This window comes from Notamacropus eugenii, chromosome 1 (assembly GCF_028372415.1).
Source record: "Notamacropus eugenii isolate mMacEug1 chromosome 1, mMacEug1.pri_v2, whole genome shotgun sequence".
NCBI lineage: Eukaryota > Metazoa > Chordata > Mammalia > Diprotodontia > Macropodidae > Notamacropus > Notamacropus eugenii.
In genome coordinates this window covers 411,213,813-411,237,716 of record NC_092872.1, presented here as the reverse complement: position 1 = coordinate 411,237,716, position 23,904 = coordinate 411,213,813, and the positions used below count along the sequence as shown (strand labels likewise).

At 38.2% G+C, this 23,904-nt stretch overlaps 1 protein-coding gene and 1 pseudogene across 1 annotated transcript; one reads left to right on the top strand and one right to left on the bottom strand.

The window, feature by feature from the left end:
* Positions 1–9,781: 9,781 nt before the first annotated feature.
* On the bottom strand, positions 9,782–14,558 carry LOC140526305 (secretoglobin family 3A member 2-like). Its single transcript, XM_072642434.1, has 3 exons — positions 14,406–14,558; positions 12,316–12,512; positions 9,782–9,930 (listed from the first exon to the last, which is right to left on the bottom strand). The coding sequence occupies exons 1-3, from the start codon at positions 14,458–14,460 to the stop codon at positions 9,907–9,909; spliced, it is 276 nt and encodes a 91-aa protein (XP_072498535.1). The 5' UTR covers positions 14,461–14,558; the 3' UTR covers positions 9,782–9,906.
* Positions 14,559–21,825: 7,267 nt separating this feature from the next.
* LOC140526296 (acid-sensing ion channel 1 pseudogene) lies at positions 21,826–22,765 on the top strand (annotated as a pseudogene).
* Positions 22,766–23,904: the final 1,139 nt, after the last annotated feature.

The window sequence follows — 23,904 nt, the reverse complement described above, 5'->3', positions numbered from 1 at the left end:
AAGAATGAGAAGAAGGAGTGGTATGAAAATGCAAAAGTCTCTTTTTGCTGTGGGCTCCAAAGAACAAAGGTCAATGTCAAGTGGAGTTTAGGAGAAGCAGATAGATTTCTGTTTTGGGATCCCATGGGAGATTTATCATTTACCCCTCTTCTCTTGTGCATGATTATAGCCTTTGTGTGGGTGATAGTGCATGGGTGGGGGAGGGTAAAGCAAATTTGTGGTAGAGACAAGACTAGACTCAAGACACTCTTACTACTTGTCCAGTGGCAAATATGTAGAATCCAAATTAATAGAACAAACAATTATTATGCACCTGATATATGCCAGATGCCATGTTGGAAATAAAACCAAAACAATTCCTTTACATCAAGTAGTTTGTATTCTACCAGGGGAAAAATGTGTACACACATAAATAAATATGTGTAGTACATATATATGCATAAATATATATAAATACACATATACATATATACATGTGGAAACATATAAGTATATATATTAGGGAGAGAGCTGATAAGAGGTGAGGTGGGGTGAAGAGACAGGAAAAATCTTAAGTAGGAGATGGCATTTGAGCTGAACTTTAAATAAAACTAAGAATTTCAAAAGGTACAGATGAGGAAAGAGAGCATTCCAATCCTGGTACTGGAAAATAACGTGCAAATGTATGGAGATAGGAAATGGAATACTTTATACAAGAAATAGCCAGTAGGCCATTTTAGCTAGAAACAGAGTGTATAATGGGAAAACTAAGAGGAAAAAAGCGAGAATCAAATGATGATATGTAAACACTAGAGGTTTTCCTAATAAATACACTAGTAAAGCACCATATCCAATTCAAGTCAATGCAATAAACTTTTTTTAAGTACCTTCTATCTTCCAGACATTGTGCTGGAACTAGAGATGAAATGAAAACAATATATCTTGTAACTCCGTGCATTTGTCCAGCCTGTCCATCATGATGTTCCTAGAATGGTCATGTATACCTCATAGAGTTCCTGGTTCAACTTAAAGATGAGCTCAAGAGTCAGCTCCAATGCAAAACATTTCCTGACTTACAATTGTTATTTGAAATAGTACTAGAAAGGCTAGTAACTAGATAACAATAAGGCAAGAGAAAGAAATTAAAGGAATAAACAGTGGAAAGGAAGACAAAATAATCTTTGTTTGAAGATGACATGAAGGTTTACTAAGAAAACCTTAAAGATTCCCCAATTAATAAATGGTCAGAGGATATGAACAGGCAATTTTCAGAGGAAGAAATTAAAGATATCTATAATCATATGAAAAAATGCTCTAAATCACTTTTGATTAGAGAAAGGCAAATCAAAACAACTCTGAGGTACCACATCACACCTATAAGATTGGCAAACATGACAGAACAAGAAAATGATAAATGTTCGAGAGGATGTGGGACAGTTGGAACACTAATTCATTGTTGGTGGAGCTGTGAGCTCATCCAACCATTCTGGAGAGTGGTTTGGAACTATGCCCAAAAGGTTACAAAAATGTGCATACCCTTTGACCCAGCAATATCTCTACTAGGATTGTAGCTCTAAGAGATCATAAAAATGAGAAAGGGTCCCACATGTACAAAAACATTTACAGCAGCACTCTTTGTAGTTGCCAAAAACTGGAAGTCAAGGGGATGCCCATCAATTGGGGAATGGCTGAATAAATTATAGTATATGAATGTAATGGAGTACTATTGTGCCATAAGAAATGATGAACAAGAGGCCTGGAAGGACTCGTATGATCTGATGCTGAGCGAAAGGAGCAGAACCAGGAGAACTCTGCACAGCAACGACCACAGTGTGCTAGCGTTTTTTCTGGTAGACTTGGAACTTCGTAATAACTCAAGAACTTAAAAAAAAAAAATATCAATGGTTTTCTAAGGCAAAATGCCTTCCACACTCAGAGAAAGAACTATGGAATTCATTCACAGAATGTAGCACATCATGTTTGTGTGTGTGTGTGTGTGTGTGTGTGTGTGTGTGTGTGTATGTGTGTGTATATTATGTTTTGATTTGCTATATGATTTCTTCCATTTAGTTTAGTTTGTCTACATAGCATGACTATAGTGAAAACATATTCAATAGGAAAGCATATGTAGATCCCATATAGAATTGTATGCCATCTTGGGGAGGGAGGAGAGTGGTGGGGGGTAAGTGTGGGGGGTTTAAAATCTAAATTTTATGGTAGTGATTGTAGAACATTAAAAAAATAATAAATAAAATAAAAAAATTAAAAAAAAAGAAAACCTTAGAGAGTCAACAAAGAAAATTATAATAATTACTTCTTCAGGAAAGTAGCAGGATATAAAATAAATTCTCAAAAAACTTCAGCATTTTTACATACCAAGAGTGAAATGCAGAAGGGAAGCTAAAAAGGGAAATGCTGTTTAAGATAACCTTAAAAATGCAAAGATAAGCTGGAAGTCAATCCTACCAAGACACATTCAAGATTTATGTAACTATGGTTAGAACACTTCCTTTCAAGAAAGAATAATTTAGATCAGCGTGGGGAAACTGCGGCTTTGAGACCACATGTGGCCCTCTAGGTCCTGAAGTGCAACCCTTTCATTGAATCCAAACTTCACAGAACAAATCACCTTGATAAAAAGATTTGTTCTGTAAAACTTGAAATCAGTCAAAAGGTGGCACTCAAGGACCTAGGAGGGCACATGTGGTCTGGAGGCAACAGGTTCCACCCTGATTTAGATAATTGAATGATTTCACATTGTTTAGGGCTGGGCCATACCAACATAATAAAAATGATATGCTACCGAAACTAGCTAACTCATTGAATGCTTTACTGCTCCAGTTACCAAGGGGATATCATATATACATATATATATGTGTGTGTGTGTGTGTGTGTGTGTGTGTGTGTGTGTGTGTGTGTGTGTGTGTATGTATATATATATGTATATATATATATATATACATATATATTCATACATATATACACACAGAGAGAAAGAGAGAGAGAGACAGAGACAGAGACAGAGACAGAGAGAAAGAGAAAGTAATAATAAAATTCATTTGCAGGAGCAAAGGGTCTAGAATTCAAAAGAAACAATTAAAAAAAGAGTAAAGAGGAGTGATTAGCACTTCCAGACTTCAAATTCTATGATAAAGCAGTAATTACCTAGACTGGTACCTGCCAGGCCTAGAGGCCTGTGTGGGCTACCCGAGTCTTTCTTACCTCACCTCCGAGGTCTTCGGCTGGCCACACCGGATGCACATATGAGAGAAAGGATGTTCCAGAGTCGAACAAGGGTTGAGCTTTATTACAGGGTTTAGTTACAAGTGCAGGGGGGTCTTCCTTAGGAGGAAGAGGGGGAGATTTCCTAAGGAGGCTAAGATCTTAAGGGATTGGAAGTAGAAGTACAAGTGGGGAGAGAGGGGGAGGGGAGAGAGGAAAGAAGAAAGCGGAGTCTACTGTCCTCTTGGCTCCTCACGTGCTAAGAGAGCTTTCAGGCTTCCTCAATCCTACTTAACCTTCAGCCACACAGTTTGCATCTCAATACCGTGCTGTTAGATAACAATAGTGTGCCCAGATCCGGGATCATCTTGAGGGCGAGGAGATCTCTCTCCCATCACGTTTCTCACGGGAAGAGGCGGAATTACTTGAGATAGCTCGGTTCACCTCTATTCCCTGCCGTTTCCTGGGAGGGTCTCGTGAGAGCTCTAAGATTTAGAAGCTCCCACCTTTACCCGCCCGAGACTGTCCACACGGAATTGAGCTTCCAAACCCAACAGGTACCAGTTAAAAAATAGAAAACTAGATCAATCAATAAGTATTTATTAAATATCTGCTGTATACCAGTCTTTATGGTAGGCACTAGGAATGCTAGTTGATAAAAATGAAACAATTTCTGCCCTTAAAGAACTTACATTTTCTTTACATATGTATGTATATATATATATATATACATACATATACATAATGTACATATATAGGTATATACAAAGCAGATATGAGATAATTTGGCAAACAAGGTACTAGAACCTGAAGTGATCAAGAATGATTTCAGGAGACAATAACATTTAAGTAGAGTTTGAAAAGAAGATATTGATTCTAAGAGGCAGAAGTGAGAAGCAAGTACATTTCAGGCTTGAATGATAAGAATGAATGTTAAGCAAGAAGGTCAATTTAGCCATGCCAGAGAGTGGGCCTGTACAACTTGCAGCCTGCCAAAAAATTTTAGGCTGCCCACATCAAATGTAGAGGATTTTTCCCAGGTAACCTGAAATCCTTTAGTGGGGCACAGGTTGTGCAGGCCTGTCACAGACCACATAAACAGGATTAATGCAGTCAGGTTGTAAAGGGCATTAAAGCTGCACAGAAGAGTTTGCAGTTAATTCTAGAGATAATAAGAAGCCCTGAGGTTTTATTCAGCAGGAGAATTACAAGGTCAGATTTGTGCTATAGGAGCATTATTTTGATGGCTTTATGGAGGATGGATTAAAAAGGAGTCTTGGAAAAAGAACCAATTAGGAAGCTATTGCAATGATCCAGGAGAGATGTGATAAGGGTTTGAACTGGAGTTGTGACTTTGTGAATGGAGAGAAGGGAACAGATTAGATAAACAAATATCAGAAATAGTTGAACTGAACAACTCATTGTTCGCTAAAAAGTAGTTTGCCAGTCATTAGATTTAGACAAACATGCCAAATACCACAAAAAACTTCAATAAAGGCAATCAGAAAGTCATCACCTAAGAATTTTAGAAGAGAATAAGAACAAGTACCTTTCACTGCTATAGTTTAAGAGAGAATTCCTCACTACACAAAGGAGCTCTCAAAAGACAAAATAGGTCATTTTGACTGCATGGAATTGAAAATTTTTTGCATAATCAAAATTAGTTTAGCTAGGATGAAAAGGAAAATGATTGGGAGGAAACCTTTACCTCAGATATCTTTTATATGGTTCTCATATCTGAGACTGACAAGGACTTAATACAAATATGTATGACCCAAAGCCATTCCCCACTGACTAATTTGTCAAAGAACGTAAACAAAAAAATTTCAAAAGAATTAAAAATTATTAACAAGCACCTGACTAATTGCTCTATGTTACTAATAAAAAGAGAAATGAAAATCAAAACTAACCTGAGGTTTTATGTCATACCCAGAAAATTAACAAAGATGATCAAAAAAAAAAAGAAAAAGAAATAGTTAATGATAAAAGTGTTTCAGAAAGACAAGCACATTTCCACACTGAGGGTGGAGCAATTAATTGGTTCAACCATTCTAGAAAACAATGTATTGTTTTAATTTTAAAAGTGACCTAAGTGTCCATATCTTTTGAATCAGAGATCTCATTGGTAGGAATATACCCCAAAGAGGCTGTAAACAGAAAAAGGACACTACAAATAGCAGCACTTTTTGTTGTAGCAAAGAATTAGAAACAAAGCAGACGCCCCTCTGTTGGGAGATTGCTAAACACATGACATGTGAAAGTAAAAGAATATTATTGTTCCATTAGAAATAGGAAGAATTCAGAGAGGCACGGGAAGACATATGACTTGATACAGAGTATATTAAGCAGAATAAAAAAAATAATGTGTACATTGACAACAACGACATAAAGAAAAAGAAGAGAAAATTATCTTATATTTACTATGTACATACTATGTACACACCTATTTACATACATGTTATGTCACCTAATGAAATATAAACTCTTTGAGGGCAGGAACTTGTCTCGTTTTTGTCTTTCAAATCCTGGTCCTACCACCAATGACTCGTTGAGTAATTATGTCACTAAGCTTGACCCTTAAGAAGGGCTGAGAAAATTTATCTCCTTTTCATCATAGAGGTCGGGGACTATGGGTGTACATGATGCATAGGCTCCCAAACAAATTTTAGTTAGTTTTTTATGCTGAACTACTTATAAACACGTGTGTGCATGTATGTCTGTGTATGTAGGTTTGTGCATATATGCAAATACACACATATATGTGTAGTGTATGTGTGTGTGTGTATACCTATCCATATAAATATAAAATTCTGCACCTCTGAGAAGGATAGTTTAGGAATCCAACTCTTTCCAAAGCAATGAGTACACACACACACACACACACACATATATACACATATATACATATTTACATGCATTCACTCAAACATATATATATTTATTACAAGAAATGCACATATATACGTGTATATATATATATATGTATATATATATACATATATATATGTATATATACATATTTGTTACAAGAAATGATTCTCTCCCTCTGGGAGAAGGGATATATTTGGAATAAAAGGGCATCAACTAAAACAAGACTTTTTAAAAACGTTGATCAATCAACGTTTGCTGAGTATTTATTTGCACATGTGTGCAAATCTCTCCGGGTTTTGAAGAAAGTTAATTCTGTCCCTCTACTTGGTAGCAAGAGAAGTGAGAACAGTCTTTCTCCATCAAAAATCTTATAGCACAACCCTATCATTTAATGGAGGAGAAGACAATCCCACCAATTGATTTGTTTAGGAACATACACAGAGTACATAGAAAACTCTCTAGGAAGGTGACTTAGAACATTGAATGTTAAAAATAGAAAATGTTTTAGCAGATGGAATGTTCAAGCTAACATTGACCTTGGAATGCCATAGCAACAAAGCTCCTTAGAACATTTTTTTTTTAATTATAACGATTCATTTAATCTAAACCCTTAGTTAAATACATGAGGAAATTAAGAAAATAAATAACTTGGCCAACACGACAAAGCAGTCAGCTTCAGAGTTAATGCTCAAATCCAGATTCTCTGTCCCCAATATGCCTTATAAAAGACAACACACATTTCTGCAGCTGCAAAGAGCCTTTAGAATACAGAACACAAACTGATAAAAATTTTTAAAAAGCCCTTGAAGAACAGGAGAAAGATTTTAGAAAATATCCTAGCCAGTGCTCTCACATCCCTTCAAACATATATAATTTCCTCTCTTTATTCCCTCCTTTCAAGTGGATATGTGAATTGGGAAGACAAGCAAGGAAAGACTCCAGGAAAATGACTGGTAAGTTCAAGACTGATTTTAGCATCCAGCTTTCAGAGAAGTCCACATAAACAACCCTTGTGTAATGGAAAAAGCACTGAGATGGGCATTGAGAGACGAGTTTAAATGATGGCTCTAATAACGATTAAAACTACATAACTATGGGCAAGTATATTTTTCTCTCTCTGAATCTTAGTTTTCTGTTTTGTAAAAATATAGGAAAAACTCCCAGCCCTGCTGCTCCCCACAAAGGATTGCTATCAGGATCAATTTGAGTGAATATAATAGGAAAGGAGGAAAGAAGAAAGAAAACAAGTCTATTGTGCCAACTAAATGCCTTACAAATATTATCTCATTTGATCCTCACAACAACCCAGGGAAGTAAGAGTTATTATCATCCATGTTCCAGGGTCACATCTTAGGACTCTACCCAATGAACCACCTTTCTGTCCAGGAGAACACAGCCTCCTCTTTTGGGCAGTTCTAGGTGGTACAGTGGATAGAGTATCAGTCAGAAAGATCTGAGTTCAAATTCAACCTCAGATACTTCCAAGCTCTGTGACCCTGGGCAAGTCATTTATCTCTGTTTGCCTCAGTTTCCTCATCTGTAAAACTAACTGGAGAAGGAAACTGCAAAACCACTCGATCTCTGCCAAGAAAACCCCAAATGGAGTCATAAAGAGTCAGACATGAGCTAAACGAATCTTTAAGAAGCTTTAACTTATATAGAACCAAAATCTACTTTTCTGCAATGTCCCCCACTCTACCCACCCCCACCCCCCTTCTTATTACGTTTAATTTATTGGATTGAGACACTCTCCAATAAGCAAAAAGACCTGATCACTGAGGCCTCTTATACTTTAGTCTAAGCACCTCTTTCAGCACTTGTGAGAAGGCAATTCAGTATGGGTGACTCAAGGGTCCAGTTCTTTCCAACACCAATGAAACTGTTTTAGTGAACCATTTCTAATGTCACATTTGCATAATAATCACTTAATAAATACAAAGTGGAAATTAGATGGAAAGAATCTCTTGGAAAGCTTGGCCCTTCAGAGTAGAGATCATTTGGGTGGAGTTCTAGACTAACGGATCTGGGCTTATGGTGGTTCTGTTTTTTGGGTGGGGGAAGGGAAGGAGGAAGGCAGTAGAGGCTATTTGTCTGAATCAGTGAAAACAACCAGCATGGAAACTTCCTCAATGTGAGCTCCCTCTTGTGGTGGAAATAAAGAATTGGATGCAATATTTAATGTTAAAGGGTTGCCTGGATGCATTAGGAGATCAACTGACTTCCCAGTGGTCATGGGGCTACTGTGTGATAGAAGAAGGATTTGAATCCTTCTGACTCCAAAACAAATTTTTATTTCATACTGTCTTCTCTGAGCCTATTAAGGTAAAATAATAGGGAAAAATGTAAAGTTCTCTACTTGGGCTCAAAAAAATCAACTGCACAAATGCTGGATGGGGAAGGCATGGTTAGACAGCAGTTCCAGTGAAGATCTGTGTAATCTTAATGGACCAAAAGTTCAAAGATTCAGTCATTGACTGAGTGAACAGAGACAGACAAAATGCAATTTTATGTTGTATGAAGAGGGACCACTGTTTTCTGCCTTGATCAGATGACACTTAGATCGTTATTTGGTTGTGGGCAAAATATTTAAAGAATAATGAACAGCATTGAATTGTATTGGTTTAAGTCAAAATGGACCCATACCTTGGGATTCTTATTTTCATTCAATCACCTAAAGTCTGTAATCCTTTCAAATTGATGAAGAACCATCTTAGAATGAGAATTTGGGGCTTTTGTGATTAATTGGATGGAAGGACAAATCTCATCCTTAAACCATAGTCTATAATCTAAGAGCTTAGGTAATTAGGTTAGTTCCAGGTCTAACATTTCATGGTATACGTTTAAAGGTCCCTTCCGGTTCAGGCACTGTGCTGTTTTGCTTGTCCTTCATTTTCAAAGAGGACCAATAGACTTTATGGAGTGATGTCCTGACTCACGTGTGAATTGTTCAGGTGGGGTAGAGTTGTACACAATCAGTCTCACTGTCTCTTCCAGAGTTCAGCAGCAAGACAAAAGTCAGGATGTCTGGCGATGGCCCGGGATGCAGTGGATGATCTTGATGTCTTTGATGTCTGGACAAGCTCTAAGCACTCCACAATGCCTGCTTTCCCCCATCAAAGGAATTCTGATCTTTAGGGTAGAAGTCCCCTTAACTCACAGACAAATTTGAGAGCTATTGGTTACCTTCACTCTGGTTTAGCCTGTCTTTCTGCCCAGACGGTTTTACCAGAGCTTAGCCACTGTGCATTCCATAGCTTCTTAGAGCCAATAGTGAAAGTTGGGTGGCAGATGGACTTCAAAAGTAGAATGAGAAATCCTGAAAAGAGCTTAGCAAGCCCTCACACCAGAGGTCCTAATGCTCCCTATGTACTCCAAGGCACTGTGTACTCTCTCTTTGAAGTGCTTCTCAACTCTACTATTCTATATTTTAAGTTCTCTTTTAGATTTTTCATTCTGTTTTTGAAGGGCTCTTTTTGCTCTCCCATTCTGCGTTCTAAGGTTCTCTTCAAGTTCAATCATTCCATGTTCTTTGTTCAAAGTCCATCTCTCGATCTAACATTATATAGACTATATTCTAAGGTACCTTCTAACTAAAACATTCTGTAACTCTGATAAATAATCCCCTTCTAGATCTGAGAGCAGCCCTTCCTCTAACCATTCTCCTCCCATTCCCCAGAAACAGAAGACACCATCAGGAAAAAATTGTCTAAGTGCTTTATTGACATAGTTCATAATGCCTGGAGTCAGGCAAATGATGAAGTAGAAAAATGATAAGAGGAAAATGAGGGAGGATTCAGAAACATTCAGCCACTTGTTCTGTCCATCATCCTGAAATCATACCAGGTGGGACAGAGCCTCCTGAAAGGTAGAAGAATAATCATGATGAAATGATGAAACAAATTGACTGAGATAATGTTTAGGAGGAGGGCATAGGGGATTGTGGTGAGTGGTCAAAAGATTATTTTTACCCCAAGACTTGGGAGCTGGTATGGATTCAGTATTACTCTGGTGGAAGTACTGAAAGCAATAACTAGTATTTTATACTATTGTTAACAATAACAATGATAATATCTAGCATGTATACAATGCCTTAAGATTTACAAAATATGTTTGGTATTGTCTCATTTGATCCTAACACTAATTTTGTGAGGTAGGTGCTTATTTTCATCTCCATTTTACAGATGAAAGAACTGAAGTCAGATGACTCCTGCAGGGTCACACACAGCTTGTTAAGTGACTAAAGCAGAATTCAAATTCAGGTCCTTCCTGACTCCAAGTCTAGCCCTCAATCCATGGTGCAACCTAGCTGGGAAATAAATCTTCCTGTTGCAAAGGACTTTCCCTTCCATCCCTTCATGAGGTTTTCCCAACAGTCTGATGATTAGAACCTTCATAATGAGAAAATAACAGATTCAGAGACAGGAAATATATCATAGCAACTAATTAGTGACAGAGCCTGGACTCAAACTTGGGTCATTTGTTGACTTTTATCCTATGACAACTTCTACTCAACCATTCTAACTTTTGATGAAATCACTTTACTACTGATATTTATATTCTTATTGCTAGACCGTGACGTAGGGTATCATGGATAATACGCACTTAAGAAACTTTAGGGAACAGTTTTACCTGAGCTTAAGTTGTCTTACATGAAACTTTCAAGGGAAGGGGAATGATTCAGAAACCCAGGAGTGAGGGAATGTCAGAAAACCCAATTTTTCCCATATTGGGCAAGGCTCCACCTATTGTTTAAGTCTGAGAGAAGTGACTAATAAATCAGGATTCTGCCTCAAGTGCTCTGCTGCTCTATTAAAAATTGCATAGTAACAAAATACATCTACATATATATTCCATAATGTACTAAAATAATTATAAAGTTACTATGTAATAATTTGGAGTAATTAGTAAATTAATCTATTAATTAAGTAATAAATTAAGTTATTAATTAAGTAATAAATTAAAGAATCAATAATCAGATGATGACTACATGGTATCTTACAATAATAATCTTGTAAATGCATAGTAACTCTACAATAATGGCTCAAGGACAATAAAGTAATTGTATAATACCTATACAATCATTGCATATTACTGTACAGTGACTATTAATACCTGTGCAATAAGTGTATAATGGCTACAAAGAGATTTCTGTTAACTTTTTATTTTATAATGATTGTGTAATAGCTGTACAATGATTATTCAATAATGACTGTACGATATGTAGTCACTGGACAATTCTGTCATTGTTACATGTGCAGTTATAAAATTATGATATAGTGACTGCATAATGGGTATATGAGAGGTGTACAAAGATTGTCCAAAGGCTGTAGAGTAACACTGTATGGTGACTCTATAACTGCTACATAGTGATGGTACAATAATTTCATGGTAACTGCACAACCCTTTGACAACTGGACAATGATTTTCCAATAGTAGTTCAGAGGTTGTATATTAAGGTTATTCAACTGTATGCAAATTCAACAATGTAATGGTAATTTAAAATGGGAAGATCTTTCTCATTCATTAACGGGTCACAAGGCAGCCTGAATCACATGGAGCCTATGGTGGGAGGAGTTAGCTGAATGGATGGAGCAGGAAGGGGCAGAGCTAGAGCAGAGCTGAGAGGAAGTTAAACATGAGAGCAGTCAGAGCTAGGAAGGATGCAGGCTGCTGGCTAGCATGAGTGAAAGAACTTGTTTGTGATTTTGTTTAAAAGACCCTGCTTGTGATTTGTTAATGGAGCTGATTTGTGGGAAGCCAAGCAAGGGGATGGCTTGGGGATGGTATTGTCCTCTGCTTTGTTATTGCATATAGATTTTTGTTACTATGAGGGATTTGGCTTTCTGGTATCTGAATAAATGTTCTGGTTCTGCCTTCCATGCAGAGAGTCTGTGGTATTTCATGATTCAGAATTGCTCTGGGTATTCATGGCCACTGTAGGCACTGTGAATATCACATTGGTGCTACAGACAATTACTATGCAAAGACTATAAATGACAAGGTTAACTATATCAGCACATAGCAACTATACAAGCAGCCTGAGCAATGATTGTATAGGAATTGTATAATGATTTTCCAGAGGATATAGAGTTACCCTGCAATGGTTTTAAAGTGACTAGGTAATACCTATATAGCAATGATACCATACTTACAAAATGACTGTACATAAACTCAGTGAAGTCCAAACAGTGAGCACAGTGCAGAGAAGAGTAGATTGGCAAGAGAACTGAAAGGGGTATTTACCAGCAGTTTTTTCACAGCTTCAGAAGCTTCAGGTCCCAGCTCATCCACACATTTCTTCAGTCCTTCAACCAAGTGCTCCACAGAGATGCCCAGTGTTTTCAAGACCATTTTCAGTGGGTCAATAATGGAGAGACTCATATCTAGGGGCAGTAAATTGCTGATGGGAAGAGGCCCACTGTTGATGAAAAATGCAGTAGCTGTAGGGACCACAGAACATTTGAGTTACCCAGGCAAAAGTTCCCAAACATAGTCCATCTTTAAATGGCAAAATACAAATATATCTGGATAGAGTGTTGGACATCTGCAGTTAGGAAGACCTGCTTTAGACACTCACTAGCAACATGACCCTGGACAAGGGTCTCTCAACCTCAGTTTTCTTATCTATAAAATGGGGAAAATAATAACACCTATGTCACAGGGCTCTTCTGAGAATTAAATAACATCTCTATGAAGTGCTTCACAACCCTTAGAATGCCAAATAAATCTAACTGTTACTCTGTCCAGTTTCATGTATATTGTTATTATTATTGTTGTCATTAAAAGAGCATTAAACTTGATATGCAAATATTGGGATTTGGGTTTTTATTTCAATTCCTACAAGTTGTGACCAAGGGAAAGTCACTTTACTTAGATGAGCCTCAGTTTCCTCATCAGTATGATAGGACTAATGATCCTCATGCTACCTCCCTCACAGAATTATTGTGAGAACAGTATTCTGTAGACCTTAAACTATTGTATAAAACTGTTACATCATTATTATTAGTAACAATACTTCCCTTGTACATAGCTTTGGATTCCAAAGGCCTGAACTTGAATCTCAGCTCCGGAACTTATTTGGAGGCCGTGCTTATCATACAGTGAAAAGAGTCCTGAATGTGGAGATGGAGAAACTGGGCTTAAATCCCAGGTCTGCCTCGTACTACCTCTATTACAGTGTACAGGTCATTCACATTCTTGTTTCTTAGTTGTCACCTCTGAAAAATTTGAGAACTGCACTAGATAACCTTTAAGGCCTCTTTAAGACTAACAAGTGTGATTCTATGGAATGGTATACAAGTATCTTTGCCTATCCAAGACACTTTTTCCATTTGTAAAATTTGAATAATAGTATTTTCTTGACCTACCTTTCGATGTAGGGATGTTTTAAAGATGCAATGAGATAATATATGCAAAATGCTTTGGAAATCATAGTGCATTGGGAAAACATCAGCTCTTTCTGTCATTCCTGTCAGTTTCATATTAATTAATGACATTCTGTCTACAAAATGCAGCAGCAAGGTGGCACAGTGTATAGAGAGCTGGGCCTGGAGTCAAGAAGACTGGAGATCAAATCTGGCCTCAGATTCTATCTGTATGACCCTGGGCAAGTCACCTCACCCTGTTTGTCTCAATTGCCTCATCTGTAAAATGAGTTGGAGAAGGAGATGGCAAACTACTCCAGTATCCCTACCAAGAAAACCTCCAAAAGAGGTCACTAAGAGTTGGATCCAACTGAAAACAATTAAACAACTACAACTCTATAAAACATGCCTGGAATGTTGGACTTCCATAAAGGATGAAGAAATTGAAGCAACATGGTGTAGGGAAATGAATAGTGCTTTAGAAGTCAAAGGCCTTCAGTTCCAATCCTGGCTTTGCTATTGACTGTGTGTGTTACTTTGTCCAAGGCACATTTCTTGACCTTATTTCCTTATGAGAATAGTGAGGGCATTGAGCTCAATGACCTCTCCACTTCTTCCCAGCTTCATCTATGACCCTAAGATGTCAGAAATTTGCTGTCAGGCCTAGGTCTAGACTCCGAGTGTCCTGAGCCCCCATGAATTGTTATTTCTATTACCTTTCACTGTACCTGCTCCTCAATCCACAGTTTTCTAGGGCTCGAATGACTCTCTGAGCTTATCTCATCCCAAATTCTCATTTGACAGGAAAGGATATAGGACCAGAGACTTACCCAAGGTCATTCAGTGAGTTAGTGGCAACACTAACTAAAACCAGATTTCTTGAATTCCTGTCCAGGAACATTTCATCACACTACAGCTACTTTTCAAGACACAAATGTTTCAGGAATTGCCTCTGTTCAGACAACTTACCAGAGTAACTGCAGGTGACCAAAGTTACAAACAGAAGGACATGCCCCAGCTTCATGACTGCTGTCTCTAGAGGTGACTTCTCAGATTTTGCAAGCCTGAAAGAAAATCCCAATAGATTCACTATTGAACTTAGTTAGCCTGAGGTGCTGAGTGAATAACACACACACACACATATATATACTCATGGATATCCCATTCAGCAACCCTAACCCTCCTTGACCTTTCAGGTATGCTACATGGCTCATGTTTCTCCAGCAAACAGACCAAGTGTCCTTCCTCCTTTCCTCACGTTCCCGTGGGAATGGAAATCTTCCTTAATGATTCTGCTGCACAGGGGTCTCCTCTGGGGGACCAGAGATGGGCTTCCAAATAAATTCCTACAGATGAAATTTGGTCATCAGCTGGTATTGTTCCAATAAAGGTCCCCCTCCCCTTCAAATATAGTACACTTTATTTAAGAATCTATTTAGGGCCAGGGGACTGAGGCTTAGCCACTCTCTGCCCTGGACAATTTTCTACTTCCCAGGCACTATGCTAGATGTTAGAGATATAAATGTGATGAATGAAATAATCCCTCATCCCAAGAAGATTTTATTCTAATGGGAGATACAAATATATACATAAATGCATATAATATTAATATAAAGAGTATCAAGGCAAATATATACCAAGTAGTTAGATACAAGATAGTTTGACAGGGAGGGCACTAGTAGTTGGGGGATTAAGAAAGATTTTATGAAGAAATATGCTGCTTCAGCTGAATCTTGAAGGAAGAGAGGGATTCCATGAGGATAAGGTAAAGAAGACCTGAATTCTGGCTTTGGGGGAAGGTCATTAGAAAGGCATAGAGATGAAATGTTCTGTGGAAGGAATAAAGAGCAGCCCAGTCTGGAAGGAACAGAGAATTTGGGAGGTGAAATAATGTACAGTGATGCTGAAAAGGTAAATTGGGGCCAGATTTTGAAGATTTTTAAAGACTAAACAGAGGAGCTTAAATTTTACCCTAGAGGCAATAGGGAGCCCTTAGAGTTTCTTTGGAAAGAGGAATGACCTGGTCAGATCTGTGACTGATAATAATGATAACTACTAGCATTTATATAGCATCATAAGTTTCACAAAGCACTTTGTAAAGATCATCTCATTTTATCCTCATAACAACCCTGGGAGGTAAATATTATTATTATTCTCATTGTTCACATGAGGAATATGAGGCATACAACAGTGAAATGAATTGCCCTGGATTACACAGCTGGTACATGTCTAGGAAGGATTTGAACTCAGGACTTCTGGACTCTTGGACGTTTTCAAGGAGTTTACATTATACAGAGAGAAACAACGTGATCCTAGGGATCATCAAACAACCCACCCATTTTGTAGATGAGGAAAATGAGACACTTTTAGGATGTGCCTTCACTTCTAAAATCCTGTGAGCTATATGTAATCCAGGGCTTTGTAAATTGCAGAGTGTAAAACAGTGACTTAGAAACTATGGAGTCAAATCGTTCCAATGTTGGCCTATTCTGATCCTTAAGAAGTTCATCCTTTTAGTGAACCAAAATCAGCTCTCCTGTGATTTCTCCTCACTGCACCTTGTTTCTCTCTCTCAGGTCAATTGGAACAAACTCTAATTCCTCTTTTCCATGTCAGTCTTTCAGATCTCTGAAAGTAGCAATCATGACCTCATATAAGTCATTTCATGTCTTTGTTTACTCATCTGTAAAATGAGAATTTGGATTAGATGGCAGATCCCTTTAAACTCTAAATCCTAGATTCTCTTTCCCCTACTAAGCCTCTTCTTTTCCAGTTTAAAAATTCTTAAGAAACTTGGACTTTAGAAATGCATCAGTCTAAAACCCCTCAAACTTCAGATGAGAAAACTGGGGCCCTCAAAGGAAAGTATTTTACTCAAATCATATCTGGTTCAAAGGGTTGTAGAGGATAAGGTCCTTAGAGATGATCTAATTCAAATATTTTACTTTACAGACACTGAGACTTAGCATAGAATAGGGCTCTAGCCAAATCATTTCCTTTCCTTTCTCAGCCAATCTTCCCTCCACATCATACTAATTCTCAACATAGAAAAAATGTAGTACATGTTCCAAGTTAAAGTGACCACAGCCCATCCCTCTGAAACCACACTAAAAGTTTCTCATTGTGTCACCCAATGAGTTTAGGAACGTCATGTTCACTTGTGTTGGTGACTTCCAGGAAGAATCTCAATTAAGGGTCCCAAGAGCCCATTGTCAAGCACTATTTCCCTATTTCATGGCTTGGTTCTGATTTCTTACCATTATTCTTGTGATTGACAGTAGGGCAGTTGTCCAGTAGGAGTATGTGTATTTGGAAAGGTTAAAAGGAACGCAAGTGCTTTAGCAATGATTGCCCAGCCCAACCCTCCAGGACTCATTTTAGATTTAGATGGAGAACTGCCTTCCCATTCTTTATTTCTCCTGTCTTTCTAATACCACCATTGGGTGCAAGGCATTACATTTAGGTGCTAGCTGGCTACAAAGACAAAAACAGAATGACCCTTCATGTCAAAGACCCTGTCTTCTATTGGGGTATATGCCATATGCACATAAATAAGCAAATACCAGGTCCTTTGAAGAGGGATGGGGAGGGAGAGAAAGGGGATGAAAGAGAGAGGAAGAGGAAGGAAGCTAAGAAAGGAAGAGAAATAGAAGCAGAGGCAGAGAGGGAAAGAGAGACAGACAGACAGACAGAGACAGAGACAGAGAGACAGAAAGAGAGACAGAGACATAAAGAAAGGGGAGGAGTAGTACATGAACTGAGTCTCCAATATAGATTTTGAAAGGCAGAGGTAAAGAGGAAGTTCATTCTAGGCATGGTGGCAGCAGACTTGGGAGTCAGAAGACCTGGGTTTTAATCCACTGCAGACACTGACTAACTGTATGAGTCTGGGCAAGTCACTGTGCTACAATTTCTTCCACTATATGAGGAAAAAGGAGACAAAAAGGTAGAATGCCGCGTTCAATGGACAAATGGTTTACTGGTTTGAAGCTAGTTCAGGAAATAAGATAATATGAAGTGATCCAAGAGAATAATCTGAATCCTAGTTTTTCTTTTCTATGGCATATTAATGTCTTACATGGCACTGTTCTCATGCTACTATGAGGAATGGAGTATAAGAATAATTGCCCTATGAGGAAACAAATCCATTGAGGTGAAGTGACTTGACCATGTACACACACCTGGCATTTGTGGGTTTCACAGATTTTTTTTACTTTGAGGGCCCTCAGATTTTGTCTAATCCCCTCATTTTATAGATAAGAAAGCGATATCCAGAGGAAAGAACTGAATAACTCAGAATTACAGAAGATGTAACCCTAGAAAAAAAAATCATTTTCCCTTTCTTGACCTCAGGTTCCTCATTTATAAAAGAGAAGTGAAAATTTGTTCCAAATTGCAAATAGGAACAAAAAATAAAATTAAAACTGTAAGGTTTCACTCTGTACTCATCAAAATAACAAATAGCTAGCATTTATGCAACACTTCATATCTATTATGTTCTTTGCTCACAGCAACCCTTGAGTGGTAAGTACTATATCCCTATTTTAGCAATGAGGGAACTGAGATTGAGAGAGGCTTGTTCAGGGAATCAAAACTAGTAAGGGTCTGTGATAGGATTTGAATTCAGGTCTTCCTGACTCCATTTCCAATACAACACCTAGATGCTCTATACCAAAGATGACAAATAGCACAATCAAGCAATATTTGAGGGGCTACAGAAAGGTAGGCACGTTGCTACACTTTTGATGTTGAGGCTATGAAGTGATTCAGTATTCCTGGATTTCGATTTGGAATTATACCTCAAAAGTAGGACTCTCACTGCTAAGCATATACCCAAAGAAAGTCAAAGACAGAAAACAATATTGTATATATGCTACAGTACCATTTATGGTAGAAAAGCATTAGAAACAAAGTAGTTATTGAGCATTAACTGAAAAAAGATATGATTTGATATGATATGACATGATATGGCAAAAACTGAGAAATACAGAAAATTGTGTCAACTGATATGGAATAAAATAAACAGAAACCAGAGAATAATATACATTGACATTATAATGATCCAGTTAAAAAGATCACTAGTAATGAAAAGCAATGCTATAATTAGATGTAATAAAATCATTAATAATGATATACTAAAAAAGATCACTAGTAATAAGTAATGAAAATAACAATAAAGGTCCTAAAGAAGAGATACCTTCTTCTTCATAATACAAAAGTGAGATATTACTAGGAAAAAATAATACATGCTTTGTTAGACATACTATGTTTGAGATATTTTACTTAAGACATTTTCTTATTTACAAAACAGATTTAAAGCTGAGTAAAGGAACTGTGTAATAACTGTGAAAAAAGTCAAAAGACATGAAGAAAATGTGTGTAAAATAGAACAAAATGAAGGAATTGGTCCATGTGGTCTCTAACGTTTCTTCCAGCTCTAAATTTATAATCCTAAATAGCAGTTAGGATTTGAATCCAGAGCTGTGGACCTTAGATCTATTCTTTCAATTACATAAAGCGGCTTTATTCAGATTCTAATTCTGCATGGATCTACAGCCTCTACACCTCGTGGTCATTGGGCTACTGAAGAATATCTATCTCAAAAAAAGTAACTCATCCAAACATAATTCATTATGCAAGTATCACAGAAAGGAATAAGATGTCTCAGGAAGCAGTAAGTTCTCCATTAACAGAGGTCTTCTACAGAGGGAGTAAGCAAAATGATTCCTTCTGGTTATGCTATAAGAAAACAAACTCCTTGAATGTAGAATGTATGTAATGTTTATTATTTGAATCCCTAGACCTAAGCACACCCTTGACAAACATTACAATCCAGACAAATAAGATTCCTCTCTACCCTGTAAAAATGTCCCACACTCTTCCACTTCTATGCCTAGGCAAGAATGCAAAGGACTGTAGGTAAGACTAAGCAGGGCTGATCTAAAAGTGCTGGTGAGGGTAGGGTATGGCCCTGGGCACAAATCTCTAATTTAGGAAATAGATTGAAATGAATGAATCCAAGAAAATAACATTAAGCATAAAAATTATTGCAAATCTAGTTCCACAGAGCATCCAAAAAGGGGGAAAAGGAAATTAATGAATGTTTCACAAGAATTCATGAATACTTAGAATCTCCAGCCCTCTCTTTTGATTGGTCAGGCCCTAACCAACACTACTTTTTTGTGAGGTGCACAAACCATACTTATTTCACACCCCATCCCCACTCCAAACCTCTCTTTCTAGACTTTTCCACTGTGCTTCAGCCAGGTTACCCTCATATAGGTATCATTACCCCATTTCTCACTCCCTTCACTTTCCAGCTGCCTTTTATGTATTGTCTTCCCCCAGTAGAATGTGAATTGCTTTAGGATAGGAAGCATATCATTTGTTTATGTTTATACCCTTTGGCCTTAGCACAGTGCCTGGCACATAGTAAGTACCATAAAAATACTCTACCAAGAAATGAAGCAAATGATCTGGAAGAAGAATAAGTAGCTTAGAAAAGAGATTCAAAGCTTACTTAAGAAATGAAATATCTGAAAACGAAAAGAGATCAAATGGAAATCAATAACATCATGAGACAACAAGAAAAAAACAAAATCAAAATATCGAAAAAAATAAAAGGAAATGTAAGATTTCTGATATCAAAAATAGCTGGCCTGAAACTCATGTCAAGGAGAAATAATTTAAGAATCACTGAACTCTCTAAAAACTATGACATATATTTTTTAAAAGGCCTGGATACTATATTTCAATAAAAAAACTCTATCGATCTATTAGAAGCAGAGAGCAACATAAATATAGAAAGAATTCACTACCTCAGGAATATCATAGTCAAATGCAGAGCTCTCATATCAAAGAAAAAATTGCAAGCATACAGAAAGAAGTAATTCAAGCACCAAGGAACTATCATCAAGATCACACAAAATCTGTTAGCTTTTAAAAAAAGACAAGATTTTTTGGTATACAATATTCCAAAAGGCAAAATATATAGATTTATAACCAAAACTATGTTACTCTGCAATCTGAGGGGGTGAGGGAGATAGACCTTTGTTTAATGGAGGACTTTGAAGCATTTCAGTTTATGAATAGAATAAAGGTGAGCAGGAATATAAGCACCAGCATCCAAAGAAAACTAGAAAGATTACATTGTTTGAGTAATTAGAAGGAGATAGAGGTGATGTAAGGCTAGTCTACTATTAGGAAGAGAAGGGAAAAAGTTGTCCCTTCAGAAAAGTGTGGTTTTTAAAAGACATTGACAGAGTTGAATAAAAACAAAACGGAGATCATAGGAGCATCTTGGTTCTCTCCTGAAGATTTTAAGAGAGGAAAGAGAAGGTACGGTAAAAGAAGGAATACATTACAATAGAAAGAAGGAAGAAATAGTCAGACATTGCTATTTTTTATAACTGGGATGCATCAGAAGAATCTACAAGCATGGAGAAAAGGGCAGAGGAATTTGAGACCAAATGAGCCTCACTTTTCTCTGTAACAGATAAAGGATTTTGCGTGTGTGTGTGTGTGTGTGTGTGTGTGTGTTTGCACATGCACCCGTGCACCACCACCACCACCACCACCACCAACCATAACATAACACAATACACAGTTTGGTTTACAATTACATCTAACTCACCAGGAAAACAATTAAAAGACGGAAGGACAAGGCGAGATTAAAAGAAAGGACAATACCAGGGAAGGAAGAGTCACAAGCAAAACAAACTTTCTCATCCTCAAAGGGGAAGATTTAAATGGGGTTTGGGGGAGGGGAGGGCAGAGAGCAAAGAACTGAATCTAAAGGCATGCCTTAGATCGACTCTTGAGATATTGAAGAATGACTGAACAAATTGTAATATATAAATGTAAGAGAAAATTGTGCTGCAAGAAATTAAGAACCCTAGCCAGACAGTGGATCACCAAAGATTCCTAGGCTGAAAGCATAGCACAGAGCTAAATCAGACAGAACTGAACCAAGCTGATCCAGTGATCTGCTCACTGCAGGACTCTGAGAGGCACTGCTCATGAACTGTGAGCTCTCTAGCTCTCGGCCATAGGCCCTTCAATGGTTCGAGGCTGAGCTGGCATCTAGTCCCATCTATCCAGGACCTGTCACTGACAGTTGGACTCCCAGAACTTCCCCAGGTATGAAATCCCAGACACACAGATGGCAGATGAAAAACAGGATAATGTCAACTTACAAAACTTTAAGCCTAAACCCTTCATCATAACAGAGTGTTATGACCAAGTTGGACATGACATCCATGATATGCTGCTGTCCTGCCGCTTTCAGGGTGAAATCTGCAGTGCTGATGACTTCCAAGTGCTCTTTACATACTATGGAAATTGCAAGACATTCAATGCAGGCCAAGATGGGTGGCCACTGCTCAAGACTATGAAGGATGGGATAGGCAATGGGCTAGAGATGATACTGGACATCCAACAGGATGAGTATCTGCCAGTATGGGGAGAGATGGATGAAATTTCCTTTGAGCCTGGGATAAAGGTAAAGATCTACAGTCAGGATAAGCCCCTTTTATTGACCAACTGGGTTTTAGCATGGCTTCCGTGTTCCAGACCTTTGTGGCTTGGCAGGAGTAATGGTTCATTTACCTGCCTCCGTCCTGTGGTACTTATAAAGCTATTGTCATAGACTTAGATTTCTTCAACTCATACAGCATCACAGTCTGTTGAATTGACAGTGAAACACATTATCTAGTGGAAAACTGCAACTGAAACATAGTGTACATGCCAGGGGACACCTGAACAATAATATGTGTGCAGCCCCTGCTCTGGATTTCCTGGTGAAGGATGAGGATTATTCTGTGTGAAATGCCTTGTAGCCTGACTAGCTATGGGAAGGAGCTGTCCATGGTGCAGCAAACCCTCAGCCAAGTATCTGGCCAAAAAGTTCAAGATGAAGTAGTACATTGGGGAGAATATTCTGGTGCTGGACATCTTTTCTGAAGTTTTGAACTATGAGTCCATTAAACAAAACAAACAAACAAAAAACTACAAAGAAACAAAACATCTATGCAGGATTCCTGAATGATATTGGGGGTTAGATGGGATTGTTCATTGTCTCAAATAACCTAACTGTTCTCGAGCTCTTTGATTATGCTTATGAGATGATTAAGCACAAGTTGTGCCACCCATCAGTGCCAGGAGGAATCTAAAAGGAACAGTGCAGACAAGGGTGTAGCGCTCAGCCTGGATAATGTCAAGCAACATAATCCTGAGAGAGCCTTGGGGGCAATCCTACTGGGATGACATATGCCTCCAACATCCTACCTCACCATCTGATCCTAGGCACCTTTGAGGACTTTACTTGCTGAGCTCTGCCAGCCATCATATCAAAAAGCCTGGAAGAGATGAGAAGAGCAAAGAAAATCTGGGGGATCAAGCTGCTCACCTACCCTGCAGCTTATAACTGGTCTTCCCACTCCAAGGGGCAGCTCCCAACTCCCTTCAAAGTCTTTCCCTCCTAGAACTAGTAGAATGAGGTTCTGAATCCAGTGTCCTTTGCTACCCCCTTGCCCTCCATATCCATACAGTTTTAACATAATAAATAACAACAGAAATAAACTAAAAAAAAAAAAAAAAAAGGACAAGGGATCCCAGGCTGTCCCTCTCTGCCCTCTGCTGCTTCCCTTTGGTCCTAGCCTGACCTATATTTGCTTGCACATCATCCTCATCCTACTCCCATTATTCATTGAAACTCTCTGCCAGCAGAGAGGACATGAGTTCTTAGGGGTCTTGAATTGGACTCCTGACAGAGAATGTACCATAGGAGGGAGGGAGGAAGGGAGGAATGGGGAAGGAGGGCTTCCTTAGCTTTAAGAGACCCTTTCAGTACAGTGTCCCCATCCTCTCCCCATCCTCCAATTGTAAATTTCAAGGGCAGGAACTGAAACCCCTGGCCATCCCTCTCTTACACTTACTGGGTGCCCCTTGGAGGTCAAGGAATAGATGGCCTTCCATGAGGTACCTAGGACAGGATGAGGCACAGGTTTCATGCAAATATACCCTAGTCCTACCCTGAAATTGGAGAAATTTTTGAATGGAATCCCTCATCCTCATCCCATGGAAGACATGTAGGCACTTGATTCCCAACTCAGGGAGAGGGAACTGGTACCTACTTCTCTCCTAACTCCCAGTTCCTCCCTCCAGGGGTTGCTTGCATAGGACCACATTGGTACATTTTCTTATGGAACTTCCCCAAGTCTTTGTCCTCTACTACATTTGTTTCTTTCTATGACTTCATCTGCATTTTCTATTTCTATATGAAACAGACTCCATATTGCTATTGTATATACTCCTTTCCTTAAGCCCCTACCTGTCTCTGCTCATTTCCATCCTCTGTGTCTCTAAGTCTCATCCCTTCTTCCTCCCAAATCTCCTTCTGTGTCTCTCTGATCACCCTACTACTGATCCCTCTGAATGTCTTCACCTATATAAAGTGTTGGACCCTCTT